The 18188-nt window shown below is 29.6% G+C and overlaps 1 protein-coding gene across 1 annotated transcript; it reads left to right on the top strand.

Moving 5' to 3' along the window:
• The first annotated feature begins 278 nt into the window (after window positions 1–278).
• Window positions 279–17559, top strand: LOC113371077 (matrix metalloproteinase-14-like). Its single transcript, XM_026611724.1, has 9 exons — window positions 279–408; window positions 3006–3113; window positions 10487–10728; window positions 13094–13303; window positions 15161–15336; window positions 15472–15734; window positions 16899–17080; window positions 17251–17456; window positions 17553–17559. The coding sequence occupies exons 1-9, from the start codon at window positions 279–281 to the stop codon at window positions 17557–17559; spliced, it is 1524 nt and encodes a 507-aa protein (XP_026467509.1).
• The last annotated feature ends 629 nt before the right edge of the window (window positions 17560–18188 follow it).

The raw sequence follows: 18188 nt of genomic DNA, 5'->3' as shown, positions 1-18188 counted from the left end.
GAAACGTAAAGTATGTATAATAGTATATAAACTAAAAGTAAAGCTCATCTACGCCGTTGTTTGTACAGTAATTTTATAACATATTTTGATGAAGGATCAGTGAAAACAAAATATATGAAATTTAGAAAAATAAGCAAGAAAATTCTATATAATTTATTTATGTTTTGTCTTTGTATTAAACTATTTACTTTGTATTAAATTATTATAATTTTAATTAATTATTATCTATATAGTTAATCGAAAAATCATATTAAATATTTTTTATCTCCATTTTTCAGATGTACCTCGCACAATTTGGCTATCTGAGCCCTTCGGTTCGCAACCCTTCTAGCGGAGGGTTGATAGATGCCTCCACGTGGACAAGCGCAATTTCAGAGTTCCAGAGCTTCGCCGGCATCAACGCTACAGGTAATGGCTTTATAGAAAATTTAATTAAAGTTGATTACGTTTTCTGTTATGTTTGATAAAGTACTCTAATAACATTTTTATATCATATTGGTAATTGAAATAAAAAGAAATATTAAGCTGGTTTAATAGAAGAAGAAAATTTGAATTTTTGCAAAAATCAGAATAAAAAGCTCCACGTTCTATTTTGAAAAGTATAGTTGAATTTATTATTATCGTATCATTATATTTTCAATTTCTGAAAAGAGATAAGACTTATGAAGTAGTAGAAATTGTGCAGTAATATTTAGTGACAACTAATTTTGATTATTTGCGGAAATTATATTTATTTATGTATTATTTATATAATATGATTTTAACACGTTAATTGCCATGTCAGTCCTATGTGTCTGACGCTAAAAAGTTTTGTATGTCTGTACAGGGTAGAATGGAGCTTAAAGTTACGCTGGTAAAATAGTCCACCATCGATATCTCAAAAACTTAAAAAGTTAAGAAATTTTTGAAGAAAAACAATATTTGCAAGTAGAGGGATGAAGATGTATAACCGTCCATCACCTTGATTTTTAAAACGTTGCTATCGGAAAAAACGGCAATGTTTGAAAATTCATAACTAAATTTTTTTTCGTTGTTAGTTTTTTCGGTTGTGAGCACTGTTGTTCAGTTTACGATACTTTAATAAAAAATTAAGTATATATTATTTAATTGTTTTATAATATTTATTGATAATTTAAAGTTATATTCAACAGTTGTTTTTATATCATCTCTACAAAAGCTTACAACCGGGTGGGGTAAATAGGACTAACTCTATCTTTTACCTAGCAAAGATGTAGAAAATAAAAAATAGCAAAGTAAATTAAGTTAAAAAAAGAAATTTTACAAGAGATTGATTGGATAAATAGTTATTCCAACTCTGCTGATAAATATTTCTGACAAAATAAACAGATAAAGGTTATTTACAGTGTTATCTATGTAAAAAATGCACGCATGAAATTTATATTTTGCATTAGTTGAATAATGTAGCTATTATCTTGTAAAATATATTCAAAATTGAAAATAAACATTGAACCAGTCTGCCTCGTACCCACGACTATGGGGTAAAACGGACCAGGTGACAAATTTTTGAAAAAAACAGAAAAAAACATTTCTATAAAGATGAATTATCTGGGAGTTTTACTGAACATAGTCAGATAGTTGTTTGTTTGGTTTTTTTCCTTATTGTGATATAATTGATTTTCACATTATAATTGGCCAAAGTGAAATTGGACCTTTGTGCCTCGTCCTACCCTACCCGATTTGATATAAGGAGAAAGAAAGTTTTAATATAGAGCCATGTGAGTCATGTATGTGTGATAAAGAATAGTGTTTTTCTAGGAATTTGAGAAAAAAAATGTTTTGACACATTAAGATTTCGTGATACATTTTCAACTAAATTATCTAATAAAGTTACCATGATCATATGATTTTTTTTATTATTATCGTGTTTGGGCGATTAACGTGTTAAATAAGTAGTATTTCTTGAAAATTGACTTTGTCATTGGCGTTTTAAACAAACTCATAAGCAATACACATATTTATTTATTCTGCGAAGAGTACATAATGAGTACTGCAAATATTGCAACGTAATATATTTAGCATCCGAGGAACGCCTGCTAAAAATGCAAAACGCTTATATTTTTTGCGGTTGCTTGGCATATATGGAAACTTCGGTATATTAGGACAATAGTTGAGACAAGGCCAATCCTTTCGTATATTTTTTCTTTTAACCTTGACTTATGAAGATTTTATAGCCAGACGCATGACCTCAAAACACATAATGCTAACGAACTCTACATTCTGTTTGTGACTGATGTTACTTTCTTTCAAATGTCATTTTGCATAATCAACGGTTTATAAATATGCGATGAATGTATAACTGTTCATTTTGTGAATCAATATTTGAATATTTTTGTTTGACTTGATGGGATTTAAAGAGCAGAGTACTTCTTGCTACCACATGATAGAGTAATAATAATATTAATATCGATGACAATTTAAGAAAAATAGCCTTGCAATTAAATACTGCTATTTCATCGGTTATAAATAAAAAAATACATCAATGATTCAAAAATCTCATTTCTTCACTAAGAACACGTTTTGATTAAAATTTTAACAAAGTATGATTCAGACAATATATATTTGCCTCTGGCAAGAACTTTTTAGTGCCTGATGGTCAAAATTATTGTTATTTTAATGTCCCTTAATCTTTTTTGTGTTTGTTCACTGAAGATGAGTCAAATTGGGATACGAACCGTATAGATCTATTAAAATTATCTTAAGAAATATCTTTTAGTTTTTTACTATTTTTATTATCTGGATGGATGTCTGTTTGAGAAGTATAACGTTTAATCAACAGATTTATCATCATGTGAATGAAATATTAACTAATAATTCATAAGAATGATATGCACGATGTGATTCCGTTGATTAATAGGTTCCTAGAATTTTATTACTTATATATTTGTTTCCATCTATAATTTTATTCATTATATGATGATTACCATATTGCACCGCAGTTTGTAATTTGTTCATTGTTAATTTAATTTTTATTTATTTCTATTTAGGTGAACTGGATGAACAAACAATGGAACTCATGAGTCTACCCAGATGTGGAGTCAAAGATAAAGTTGGTTTTGGCAGCGATTCGCGATCGAAGAGATACGCTCTACAAGGTAGGATTAAATTTAAGAAAATAATATAGAACACATTCTTGTTAGATATCAGTTTTTATCACGTTTACAAAATTATAAAAAAAATCTATTTAAAGTTGCCTAATAATAATCAATTTTGTTGTACTCTGAAATCATTACGATTACTACGTTGAGCAAGTAGAGCGTGAAACGTTCGCCGGCTATTTCATGTTTCATTGAGTTTATTTAGATACGGATTAGGAAAAATGTTTATGTAAATATTTTTAGCATACGCAAATTTGTTGGTCAAGTGCTCATTATATAATTGCATGAGTAATTGTTATCTTTACCTATAATAAATAAATATAAAAAGATTGAGATTGAAGTAAATTAGATAATAAACTATCTTAAAAAATGCAACTAAAATCTAAACTTTAGAGATTGATATCGAGGCTTGTATAATTAGGAATACAACTTATTTTATTAATAACTACATCTAATTAATAATATTGTATGACTAATTATTGCCGATAGAGAGCTATCGAGATATATTGATATGGAACACAGTGCGCGCGGTCTATTTTTCAAAACTTCAATTAATTTTTATATTTAAACCTCTTTTCATAGCCCTATAATATTTTAAGGTGTTCGATTAGACTATTAACTTTATTACCATTCGAAGTTTTATTGAAATCCCAGAAGAGTAAATGAGAGGTTTCCCTTGTTAGTAAATATCGAAAGAATTAGAAATTACAGTTGTTGATACTAAAATCTTAAGTCAAATTCTAATAAATTATGCGGTAGAGGTTGATATCAAAGCTTCAAATTTAAGTATTTCATTAATGATATTAATAAATACAGAATTTAAAGCAAAATGCTGCTCACAATAATGCAATAACTATAAGTAGTTAATATTATTTAATTCTCAAATTAATTGAATATTATTGATTTATTTAAAATATTTCAATACTCTACTTGTACAACGTGAACTAGGGATAGTTCATACATAAGTTATTGTTGCATATATTTATTTTCCATATTAGATTTTAATACATTTACATCCGTTACCTATATTACTCATCATTCCTCTCTGCTTAGATAAACTTATATCTTATTTCAATTTCAATATAAATATATGAGTAATATTTATATATTGTTAAAGTGCAAAGCTGGCAAGTACAATAAATAAACAGACTGATAATTAACTAAGAGTCTCTTCAATAAAATATATTCATGTGCAACATAATATTTCTATAAAATCGAACAATAAGTTTTTCCTATATAAAACGTCAGAGCTAGAAATTAAATCAATAAATCAATGGAAAGTTTAATAAAGAGAATAAATTCAATCTTGCAAGTGATGATAATAAATTACAACTAATACTCGATCACATGTTTCATTCGATAAATCCACGTGAATTGCGTAACGTCCGCGGCCACCACGCCTCGCGCCTTTAATGCTTTTCAAACCGTGAGCTATCGCCGACAATGATAACGAAAATTGATTAATTGCAGGTGTGATATACATATATCATAGATATATGTATATTACACCTGATATAGACAAAAAACTATTAACTATTTGTTCGGACGTATTTTCATTTTTTTATATTGGCCATGAAGATGATAATCTTCATGGCATTGAGCTTTTACATGGAATAATTGCTACCCCTGGCAGAGGGGGTAACGGAGAGTTTAATGAGACTAATTGTACACTTCTAATAGTAAAGTCCGCGCAACAACATGTGTAATAAATGATAAATAAATGTATCTTCTTCCATTATAACTTAGTGACAAATTAGTGATTGTAATAAGAACTGCAACAAATACATACAAATACAAAACAAATCAGTGTTTAATACAGTCCACAGCTACAAGGTTTGAATTATAACCCAATAACTTGAGTTATCGAAGGAGAGTTTAATACATAATTTTAATAACTACGTAACGCAAATACACTATTAAATTATTAACTGTACCCTTAGCGGATTCCACATGATGTATACAGTTTATTATAAAGAGAACCATTATCCCATATTTCTAATTACCAAATTTCTAAAATCGATGTATCTTATCTGCTACAGAATTAGTTGGCACAACAATCGTAACACATTTATCATTTTCCCATTGATCGGTATGGATATATTCTGATGAGTTTGTGTTTCTCAATTATTTTGGAATTGTTCCAAAAAAGTGCGATATAAGAATTCAGTGCCGTGAAAAGATATGTATTCAGCACAACTTTAAGGAAGAATTCGCAAAACTTAGGAAATATATATAATATATATCGGCGGAAGATCGTGCTGTTATCTCACTCGAACAGCCTTGCATTATTGCAAATAAGATCGGTGTTACGTTGTACTATTTTATTATGGATACCCTGAGACATCCGCATGTCTATCAATGCTCGTCAGATAATTCTTTAGATGCTAAAAAACGAAAACGATAGGAGATATAGGAGCCAACTCTCCGATAAAATAAAAATGTTAGAGGCAACGCTATTTTATGGTCTATCTTCATATAAAATGGTAGTAAAAACTGTCAAAATGCTATATATTTGCTGTGCAATCAGGCGTTTCACATATAAAACCTAACTTTACGTAAGTGTTATCAAGAGCACATTAGAAAGATGCACTTATGATCACATTGTGAGTTTGATGTTAGTGCGACTTTTTCGGGTAAAATGCCTGACTTCACAGCAAATATTTAGCTTTTTAACAGGTTTTACTACCAATTTATATGAAGATTGGAGCGTAGGAAAGGAGAATTGGCCCCCTATTTTCTCTGTTCACCAATATATATTAGATTATTGTTTCTACTTTTATTTTTTAAGCTAATAATTAAACTGCATCGCTCTGATTAAATAATGTAACTATTATTTGGTAAAACCTCTTTGAAGTTAAAAATAAATTAGTTGATCTTTTTGCCCTTAGCTATCCTTTTTTACCCCGCATATGGGTTGGATTGGACCTTGTGACATTTTTAATTCTAGCAAATTATTTATATTTAAATCTAAAATATATTTCTGATATATTATGAACCACTGGTGTATTACACACATAGATTTCTCTGAAAATACTATTTACATGTGTGTACGCACATTAGATAATTGACCTTCAGTAATTTGCTAACGGAATTACAATCCGGAAATTCAATAGAAAAGATGTGTTGTAGTGGTAGGACTTCCTCTAAATATCGTAAACAACAATTACTTAAATATATTCAATCACAATCTTCAAAGGAAAAAAATCTATAGTAATTTGACTTAGTACATTCATGGAGTATTACAGATTTTACGTCCATTTGATAAATGAGAGGGTATGATTTCTAGTAAAAAGAGATTGGTCAAAAGAGAGATTTGGATATAATAAACAAAATATCTTCTAAGAAGTTTTACATGAGCTGTTTCAAACATACATGTATGGCTCATATAAAATTTCTTAGCGCCAAACACATATGACTGACATGGCCATTAACTTGTAAAATTAAGATTAAGATTTTTTATAAGACAAAATTTTCAAGATATAATGATTCAAATAATTTAGTTTAATTTTAGTTTTATTTATATTCCAAAAAATTGTACAAATAATACAAGCATTAACTAAATCTTGTTCCCGATTGGAACCACAGGTACGAACCCACACCTGACAAAGTTGTTAGATAAGTTTTTTAACCATGTATTAATTTTTATAATTAACTTGTTTTGAACATAATATTACTACCGAACGATGGCTGTTCAAACATCATGCACAGCACATAATCGAAACCAGCAAAAAGATCTCGTTAGTGTGATAAAGTGCAAGGTTGACACTAATTTGCATGATGGCAATCGTCGAACATATCATTATTTAGTAAACAGTAAACGATATAAGTCAACTGTTGAACGTGCCTTCATCAAGAAACTAAAAAATCTTTGTGAAATCTTATGAATATGCATATCGTAATAAAGGATCAAGCATCATATATGGTGGTATTGAATTTTTATATAATTGTTAAAGAAATAATAATTTTGCTTAAGTAATATGTATGAAGTGATGTAGGCTATAATAATGGTAAATTATTAATAATGCGTATTGACAGTTTTTACTACCAATTTACGTGATAAAAGAACCGTAACATACGGTTGCCATGGTAACGCATCAGAAAATAGAGCCTTTAATTCATTCCATTCAAAACTAAGTTGATCTTTATGCGTATATCTTTACCAGACAGTTACTCTTCTAATTCTTAAAATTTTTGCGGTGAATCACTTTCTTAAACTTATCGCTTTTAAAATGTGTGTAAGGTGATTCACGTTCTGTAGGTGTCTGCTACTTTGTAGTAAACGTAAAACCACACTTATGATTCCATGAATGACACCTACGTCGAACATTTAACATTACTCATGAAAAACGATGGGTTATGCTTTTATTATTTATATTGAATAATAAAAATAAACCTACGATTGAATCTACATATATGATTACCAGAATGGCAATGAAAACCTTTTTAAATTATCAATGTACCATTTTCCAGCAAGGAGAAATGGTTAAATTATCCAACTGCCCTTTTATTTATTTACCTGCATTTCACCTTTATAAATGTTTCAAGACTACCGCCCTTTTTTAATATTAAAAACAAATGTTCAGAATACTAATTTTTACAAAATATTTGATGGAAAATTGGATTATGGATTTAATATAAATGATGCAATTGACTCAAATGAAAGAAGATCCAAATTTCAATGCAATATGTAAGTTTTACCTCCTAGCTAAATTTTGAACACCTGTATACTTTTAATTCAGTTGGCTGATATTAGACACAGAGTGTGCTAAAATAATTAACTTTTTGCCGTGTATCTACCAGTCATCGAAAACAACAATTAAATGTAATTATACAATTCTATAAAAAAATTGCTACAAAATAGCTCGATTGATTTTCAAATAAATGTGATATTTAATTAAGCAGCTTGGCAAAGACATATGTTTATATTATTATAATTTATATTACTATAGATCGAAAAATAATTTTTATTACTATCATATATATTAATAGTAATATAAATTTGACATCTATATACACATATATATCTTTCATCCCAAAACAATAAGATTCCGGCTTACGTGCCTTATGATGGATGACGAGTTTCCATGATTCATCATATTGTGACTGATTTATTGATTGAGATAGTTGTCGTTAGATAGTGCTAGTGTAATTAGTTAATAAAAATATCTCATATTGAAAAGATGTATCTCCAGTGAAACATCATAAATAAGAATTGGCTACCAGATGATGGATTGCCTCCAAATATTTGAAATGATTACGATAGTTTGCACACAAAGAACCATCATATATAATGTTTATTTATGTTATACATTTATATTTTATATCAAATACCTAATTTAATTGCGCGTTTTTACCATTGATACTTAATTAATTGGATTTTTTCCAATGAAGATAACATAAAAAATGAAACACTTGAGATTTATAATGATATTTCGCAGAATGTTCTGTTGAATTGAACTGCTTTGCGCCATAAACTATTTTGATCGATGTTGTAAAAAAAATACTTTATTAATTTTAAATTAAATCAGTTTCGTTATAGTTGTCCATATTTTAAATACATATTTCACTCGTACATAATGTTGTATTAAAATTCGCCTGGTACGATTCTCACATAATGTGGTTTATTGAACTGCTTTTTGTCATATACTATTTTGGTCGATGTTGTAAAAATTAAGAGATTAATTCTGAAACATATCGTTATCTATATTTCAAAACATATCTTACTCGTATATTAAAATGCGCCTGATACGATCATATAAGTAACAAACAACTTCAGTGTAAAAGTTGAATATATAGTGTTAGTCGAGAATTATTTTGGCAAATCATTTTCAGTTTGCACAATTTTATTCTAGTAACTATGCCAACAATTTTTACAGCTACCGAAAGTTCTAATGCCGAGCTTTTCATAAGGGCAAAAATGTAACACTTTGAAGAACGTCTTGAAAAGTCGTTTTTCACATAGATACCTGCATTATTTGTTGAATATGTTTTCAGGGTACAATATATAACTTGATATTTTTTTAACCTCTAGATTTATTTCAATCACAGAGCCAACGGTTGTTGATAGAATGTTAAATAGTAGTTCTGCAACTTCGAAATAATTATTTTTTAGAATATAAAACTTTGAAAAACGCCTTGAAGAATCTTATTTCTCACATAGATACCTGCATTTTTCATTGATAATTACAAATATGTTTTTAGAGTACAATAACTTGAGGTTTATATTTTTTTAACTCCTAGACTTATTTTAATCAAAGTGCCCACGGTTGTTGAAAAGATGGTAAATAGTAGTTCCGCATTTTTGCAGTAATTCATTAATTTTTCATCCTGACATTATTGTTATATACGTGATATATCCCACATTGATCACGTATAACTCTGTCAAAGTTTCACTATAATAATTTTTCGAAAAGGGGTTTGTCGTAGAATGGTGAAAATTTTAGGGTATGTTTTCTATATATGTGCGCATTATAACAAAATAAATCAATAAAAATTGGACTAAAAAAATAAAATATCTTTGGTGTGGCCAACCACTTGGTTTTAATAAAAATATGCAAAATTATCCATCATCCATCATCATAATCATCCTTGATGATTCTTAATTGGTTCCTAAATTTTCACGGCAATTGTGTGTACAATTTTTAAGTGCATAGATTATAGACATACCCACAGGAACACATACGTGCATTCATGTATTTAATTAAGATATTTTTTTAAATTTCTTTGCTTCCAGAGGCTCAAATGCTTCCAAATTGATAAAAACAAAGTTTCAGAAACTCCAACCAAAGTTTCTTATGGAAATAACATGGGTAGAATTCCATTTGTTTTTTAGAATTTTATAACTTAGCGACAAATGTATCAAAATTTTTGAGGATAACATTGTATTTGCTTATTTTGATTATAAATAAAAAATTACAACAGAAATTTGATAAATTTTATAAAATACGTATATACTTATTAAGTATATAAGTTAAGTTTCTTGGTTCTTCTTCATAAGCATTACTTAAGAAGAAGAATCAAGAAACTTTGGTTGGAGTGCGGACTATCTTGATGTTAATATTAAAAGCTAAAATTTTTAGATTTTTTTTTAACAATTTGGAAGCATTTGAGACTCTAAGAGCAAGGACATTCGAAAACATCCATATTCAAGACGATCCTAATATTATATTTTTGTGTTTAAACAAAACCTTAATGTTCTTAAAATCATCTTGTTCAATTCTAAAATACGAAATGATTTTATTAATTACAGTTGTTTATAATATATATAGATTATATCTATTTTTATATATGCTATATTTTGCAAACGTTTCACAAATTTGAATCTAAATACTATATAATTATTAATATTCTCTCAATATCCTCTTCCTCAGGAAGTAGATGGCGAGTGAAAGATCTATCGTACAAGATAAGCAAATACCCCAGAAAACTGGACCGGGCTCAAGTCGACGCCGAGATCGCACGAGCTTTCGCCGTATGGAGTCAACACACCGATCTGACATTTACGCCGCGATCAGGACAAGTGCATATTGAAATCAGATTCGAGAAAGGAGAACACGGCGACGGTGATCCTTTTGATGGGCCAGGAGGCACTTTGGCACATGCTTATTTCCCAGTAAGTATAAGGGGAATGTACTATAGTTTCGTTAAACGCTGGTTTTATGTAAAGTGCCACTAGGAAATGGTTTTAACAAGGTGAAATGTGATGGTTTGAAGAGTTCATTTTTCTATATATCTGCGATAGAAATTATTTTATTTTCGTGAGATTTTAAACAAGATTAGCTTTAGTTTATTATAATAATTGAGCAAAATCAAATTAAAGATTGATTGACAAATTTGACTGCTCATAAATTATATACTAGACATTTGGAAATGATTCTGGAGCTTTTTTGTTACCCACACAAGAAAAAAGATTTATGAAACATTTATTTTTGTCCGTATATTTGGCTGTGAATTTGTGATTGTTTTAAATATATATATATATATATGTATTATATATATATATATATATATATATGTATATATATAATAGTATTATGGATTTTGTATCTACTGATTTGCAAAATGACTCAAAAAATAACGTGCATTTACAAATTTAAAAAATATTTCAGTAATTAGCTAGGGGTTAAAATTGAAGGATATCATATAAAATGAAAAAAAAAACAAAAAGCGTGAAAACCTTAAATAGATAGTAATTTAAAAATTGATAAATTATAAAGTTTAATTAAATTATTTAACTACCTGATATCAGGCAGTAGTAATATTTAACTTCACGTAGAGCAAGTTATAGTAATCGCAAAAAAATCGAAAATGAAAATTTTTATATACTTTACGATTCAAAGTTTTATAAGGTATGTCAAAACCTTAGAAAAAATGGATGTATGTGTGTGTGTGCCTGTGTGTATGTATGTGCGGATACACATTTTTGTCGACGATTTCGGGAACACCCATCAACCGATTTAAATAATTCGAAAAACATTCGATTCATATTGATAAAGAGACGTGCTGATTAGTTTTTGGCAAAGGCAGGTTCAGCCGTTCCGAAGATACGGGGCAAAAAGTGCCAAAAACGGTAACTCAGTTTTCAAGAGAACGGAGCGTCCGATTTTAATAATTCCAAAAACATTTTACTTGTATTGACAAGATGAAGAACTGATCAAATTTTCATAAAGGCAGGTCTAGCGGTTTCGGAGATCTAATAAAAAAAGTAAAAAAAAATGCCATTTGGCGGTCAAAAATGATCATTAGTCATATGCACATCAAATTATCAGACATTTTATAGAGATTTTAACAATAATTATAAATTTTGTTTGCATTCCTATTGTATGTTTATATTCCATCCGTACCAATGATATTCGTTAGACGGCGACGCAGCGCTTACGCGCTTTGACATTTTGTCTCTATGCAGTTAAAGCAGTACGATTGCTTTGAAAAAAAGTTCAGAATTTCCAAAATATGTCAAAATAAAGTAAACATTTATTTTCAAAAAATGTAATTTGTTGTCAAATTCCTATTTTCTCAAAAATCGAATTTTTTCGAAGTAATTTTTTTTTCAAAAATGTTAATCGTTTTAATAAAAATAATAATAATTGGTACGGGAAGTTTCAGCAATTTGCTTAAGGCTAGATGCCATGCGCACCACTAGTTATTTTTGCTTAGAAATAAAGGTGCAAAAAATCTTTCCAATTGAAAATAGTTTTCTTGAGCATTGATTTATCTAATCAAGTATATAATATAATATATGATAATATAGATCGATTAACCATTGAGTTTCCACCTAAATACAGCACAAAATAAGAAAACTGAGCACAACAGCTTATATGATGATTATTTTTGATTGTTGTTAAAAATGAGGCAGTATGGGGAAGTTTAAGGAACATATGTCTTTTTTACTAATAGTTGACGTATAAAGATATTTATGCTATATTAACATTTGTCAATTTTCAAAAACTCTGATGATGATCAGAAGATTTTGTATTTTTAGAGCAAATTTTTCATGCAGTGTTACTGTTTATCGATTTCAGGCAGGTGTAAAAATTACTGTATAATTAAAACTAAAAAAAAATGTTTGACTCACAAAAAATATTCTAATTTATTTTTAATTTTTTTATTTCTATAATATTTATTTTTGAGAATATTCATACATAGATCAACATAGATAAAATAGAAAATTTAGTTAACATAAAACTACCTCTCAAAATTTGAAACATTTAATATAATTATGATAGTAGATATTTATATTGCACAGTCATATTTTTTTCTTTTACCGGTTGAAAATGCATGTATAAATAATAACTGTTATGTTATTTTTGTTACCTCTAAACTTTGCTAGATGTGTTTATAAAAAATTCATGCTTTCACGCTAAATCATCTGTAAATGTTTCGTATGAGTGCCAATTCTAAGTTCGTGAACGTACTTTATCACCGTTGAAATGTCATAAAAACTTTAGATCGCCTAATAAATCAGATCTGTTTCGTAGGTGTACGGCGGAGATGCACATTTCGACGATGCAGAGAAGTGGAGCATTAAAAGTTTTACCGGGACCAACTTGTTTCAAGTGGCCGCACATGAATTTGGTCATTCGCTCGGTCTGAGTCACTCCGATGTGAGAAGTGCCCTGATGGCCCCATTCTATCGCGGATATGAACCATCGTTTGAACTGGACAGCGATGATATTATGGGAATTCAAGTAAGTTTGACTCGCACTTAACTTCGAGGTGAAACAACTTCGGCTTTGATACCTATTATACTACACATAGGTGTCAAATTTGAAATGAAATGAATGCATAACTGTATAAATGCACAATATAGTATGTTAGATCATAGGTTTCCAAATTATTTATGTCGTGGATTCCTTGGGCTTTGTTATGAACCACCTATTCAACTGATATGGATTTTTTTAATTTCTTACTGTTCTTTAGTTTATTAATAATGTTCAACTATCAACATTTGGAAACGATTTTGTAAGGTTTAAACTCACATCTCAAAGCAAATGATGTCATCTCTACGTTGTACTCTATTGTGGCCATTAATCACGTGAGGTTTTTAGGGAGAGGGTGGGTTTTGATAAGAAATCACGAAATATCACGCGTGGGGGAGGAATGGATATAGTAAGATATTACGTGTATTTATTTTTTAACAATTTTTTTTTAAGTTCAAACATTTTCGAAAAAAAACAAAACTTTTACAGTTTTTTCACGTAACTAAAAATACATGCGATGTTTGGTGGGGGTGGTAATTTTGAATATCACCATGTATCACCAAGGGGAGGGGGAGTCCAAAAATTCTTAAAAACTCGCTCACGTGATTAATGGACGCCCTCTAACCACTTATGCTACAACTTACACATCTTTAGAAAAAAAAAACTAAATTTGTAATTACTTTTTAGTTATATTACTACACGACTTATTATTATTTAGGTATTAACGTGATCCACTACCGTGAATCCCCATTTTAATTTCGTGAATTGGACCCCTGAGGATCTACATGTGGATCATTTTGGCAATCACTATGTCAGATTATAATTTAATGAAAATTGATTGTTCATTTACATCTAGTGCAACAATAAAATCTTATCGTTAATATCACAAAGTTAGTATACTACTGTTCCTGCTGCACAGTTTATGATCGAAGTTCATCTCGGTTGATTATAAAAATTCATTTTGGCCATGAGTTTTGATACTAAATTTTTATTTCAAAAGCAATACTAATAAACTCTAGAAATTTTCTTGCTATATGGCAGCCTTATCTTCTAAGAGAATTTATAAGTCTGGCCATAAAATACGAAAACTATTTGCAAGTATCTTTACTACCGCATCCAACATACATGAAACAAGTTTCTTCTTGTATTCTCAAATATATTTAGAATATTCAAAGCAGTAGTAATTAATGACACTATACGTAATATTTTTATTGTCTTCTTGAAACACAGTAGAACCTCGATTATTCGGACCTCAGTTATACGGATTTGCGATTATCCGAACTACTAACCGCGACAGTATTTATGTATGTATATGTACATACCTATAATTCGAATTTTCGCACGATTTATGCTGCAATTCAGTATATGTATGTAATATGATCTAAGAAAATATATATGTGCATTATGCTTCATACAATGGATTATCCGAATGCCTATCGACAACAATTAGTCCGGTTAATCGAGGTTCTACTGTAATTCAAAATTATTCAGATGAATTTACTTCAACACGTTAATTCCATGACAGTCATATTTGTCCGACGCTAAGAATTCTACATAAACCATAACAGACATATATCTGAAAATTTCTTGGCTTGGCGCGAGAAATTGTGCATTTCCAGAAATTTTTTCCAGAGTTTTTTTTTTCTTTGATACATCACGTTTTCTTAGTATATTTTAACTAAATTATCTAATAAAGTTATCATGGACGTGAATATTTTTGTGATTATATCGTGGCGATTAAGGTATTAAAGTTCACCACAACTCACATAAGTGTTTCTCAAGAATGCCTATAAGAAAAATTCTCTTCGATTTAATTATGATATTAATAGTCATTTACCATTTCAGGCTCTTTATGGAAAGAAATCAAAACTGGCACCAAAACGTCCAGCAGCTGCAGCACCTACAACATTGCGACCAACCGACAAGAAAAATTCAGTACTTTGTACAGATCCTAAAATTGACGCATTGTTCAATTCTGCAAGTGGTGATACTTTTGTTTTCAAGGGAGAAAATTATTGGAAGTAAGTTATTGATAAATTCGTTTTTCTGTACCAAAGTTAGATCATCATCAGATTGTATAGATTTTAATGAACCAAATTGCACATATAATATTTTTCCGTATTGAAGATATTAATGTGTGAATTATCTTTACCCAGATTGACCGAGGACGGTGTCGAAGTGGGTTATCCTAAAAGGATATCCGACACTTGGCGTGGCCTACCGGGTCATATAGACGCTGCGTTTACCTACAAAAACGGCAAAACATACTTCTTCAAAGGAACTCAGTATTGGAGATATGCGGATAAACGGATGGATGGCGCTTATCCCAAAGAAATATCAGATGGATTTACTGGCATTCCAGATAATGTCGATGCCGCATTAGTCTGGAGCGGTAACGGCAAGATTTACTTCTACAAAGGTAAGTGAGTCCGCGGATTTAAGAACTTCGTAGATCAATGGAACTATGTGGAATATAAGAAACTGATGGCTTTTAGTTAAATCCTGTGAATCATTTTCACAGATTGTAGTAATGAACAACAGAAGAATATTTTTGTTGATTGGGATAGATAGTTTATTCTTGGGTGCGGAAGGTATATTGTTTTACCAGTAGACTAGACGGCTGGATACATAGAACTCGATTTTACTACTATCATGACAAAAGAATTTTAAAAATATAAATTTTTAAAGTTCTCAAGTCCTCAAAAATAATCTTGAACGCAACTAAAATTAATTAAATAATCATTGATTAAGGGGTTATTCTAGTGTAGAAATTCAAAAAAATCGTTTTTTTTATTGCATATTTTCAAAGTTTAACTATCTAAGAATATGGGTACGAGAAGGTTTTTAAAAATTTGAATTATTTTCGGAGATATAGGCATTTTACTTACTCAGTCCCCATACTGGTTTGGCTTGACGCAAAACTTTAAATGCGTTTTTCTCAGTACAGACTTTTCAATACTGTTGACACGATTTCCCGAGTTTGAATCGACCGATTTACTTGAAAGTTCAGAGAGTCTTGTTTATAGACCTATCTATATCCCGAACTAGGATTATCCCCAAATTCCAATTTTTTACTATTTTAAAAAATTCGAGAAACTCAAAAAATAGTAAAAAAACACTTTTTTTTCAAACAGTCGCCAATTTGTGAAAAAAAATTGGGCGATCGCGACATCATTGTAGATTAATAATCTGTTTATTTTTTGCATTTCCAATGGCTAGGAGGGCTGAAATCATATCATGTCAAGATTGAGGTGCCATTTTTTTGAGACCACCCACTTTATCAGCTGCCAGTTTTTACAATTTTCAACATTTTCATTTTTTAATTGTTGTATTTTAATAATATTAACAAACAAGTGGTATAAAATGGATAGTAAAAACATTCATTGCTTTCTTTTACGACACTTTAAAAATGACCTAAAATTCATCGCTCTACACTAGAATACCCCCTTAATATAGTGAACATTTTATCACGTTTGGCTTGTTTTTCCATTGATACAATGTATTTGGGGTAATTTACTTCTTAATGATGTATTATTATATAATTTTCTTGGAAATTTTTCTAAACTTGAACTCATATTTCCAGGAACGAAGTTCTGGAGATTCGATCCTACGCAAAGGCCACCGGTAAAGGCAACTTATCCTAAACCAATTGCTAATTGGGAAGGTGTACCAGATAATTTAGATGCCGCTCTTCAATATACGAATGGATACACATACTTCTTCAAAAATGGTCAATATTATAGATTTAATGACAGGACATTCTCCGTAAGTACCATTTGGTTAAGATCTATAATAGATTGATTAAGGAAATAAATATAAAGCAAATGTTGAATTTTTAAAACACATTGATTTTTGTGAAAAATTGCTTCCGAACTGAGGTTTATATGTAATTATTTTACATGAATTTAATTTCTGATTCTTGTCTTTTACCAAAGGTGGATGCCGCAGACCCAGCATTCCCAAGAAATGCTGGTCATTGGTGGTTTGGCTGCAAAACGACGGGAGCGTTAGGTAACTTAGAAAATGAAGTAGATGGAGTTGAGCAAAGTCAGCCTGGAGGTTTGCATTTGGAGTCAAATAGTGACACTATTCTAGATGCGGGTGAGTGGTGCTTTAAAAATTATTGTCGTTTTTTGAATATATTAAAATGAAGTCATATTTATTAAATAGAAATTTGTATATATATTTCAAATGATTTGGATAAATTATAAATAAATACTACAAAAATTTTGTACAGATATTAACCTTAAATGTATGATGTATGACTAATAATTTAACACATTTCTTATATTTAAACAAAAAAATCTTACTAACTTTTGCTAAGACTAACATAATTAATTATAACCATCATAATATTAGATCTAACAGCAAGTAGTTAAAGCATATCATTCCATCAAATTTCACACTCTTGTAATACATTTACATCTTAACAAAGATGCATTAACAATTCCTAATAACAAAGAAAACATTTCAAAATTAACGGGGCAAGAAAATCTAATTTAATATTTATTCCATTTGTTATAGTTGAGTTTCTAGTAATAAAGCAAACTTTAGCATGACTAACTTGTTTATATTCCTTCCACCATTTGGATATTTGCTTTCTCGAGAATGAATACCTGAAAGTTCCATTAACTTAACACTGATTCAAAAACAAGTCGCAACCGCTCTGAATAATTGATTTAGATTCTGATTTCATTCTGTCAACTCTCTTTATCAGGATCGTACTTCAGTTTCCCATTTAGACTGGTTGTAATCGTCATAAAGTTCTTTTAAAATTCATAGATTCACGCTATGGTGTCTAATAAATAGAACCAATGTTGTAAAAAGTAATTATCCAAAAATTAATTTATTTGAAGTGTATATAACTGTATTA

Source organism: Ctenocephalides felis, unplaced genomic scaffold, assembly GCF_003426905.1.
Source record: "Ctenocephalides felis isolate EL2017-DRISC unplaced genomic scaffold, ASM342690v1 CF-g0.4_SCAFFOLD_01492, whole genome shotgun sequence".
NCBI classification, from domain to species: Eukaryota; Metazoa; Arthropoda; class Insecta; order Siphonaptera; family Pulicidae; genus Ctenocephalides; species Ctenocephalides felis.
Note: the sequence above shows the minus strand (reverse complement) of the source record. Positions and strands in the feature narration are given on the sequence as shown.

Bases quoted from the DNA above. Each gene is read 5' to 3' on its own strand.
- LOC113371077 (XM_026611724.1), top strand. From the start codon at position 279: ATGTACCTCGCACAATTTGGCTATCTGAGCCCTTCGGTTCGCAACCCT. The intron at 10,729-13,093 runs GTAAGTATAAGG...TCTGTTTCGTAG, and splicing joins TGGCACATGCTTATTTCCCA to GTGTACGGCGGAGATGCACA. The intron at 13,304-15,160 runs GTAAGTTTGACT...TTACCATTTCAG, and splicing joins ATGATATTATGGGAATTCAA to GCTCTTTATGGAAAGAAATC.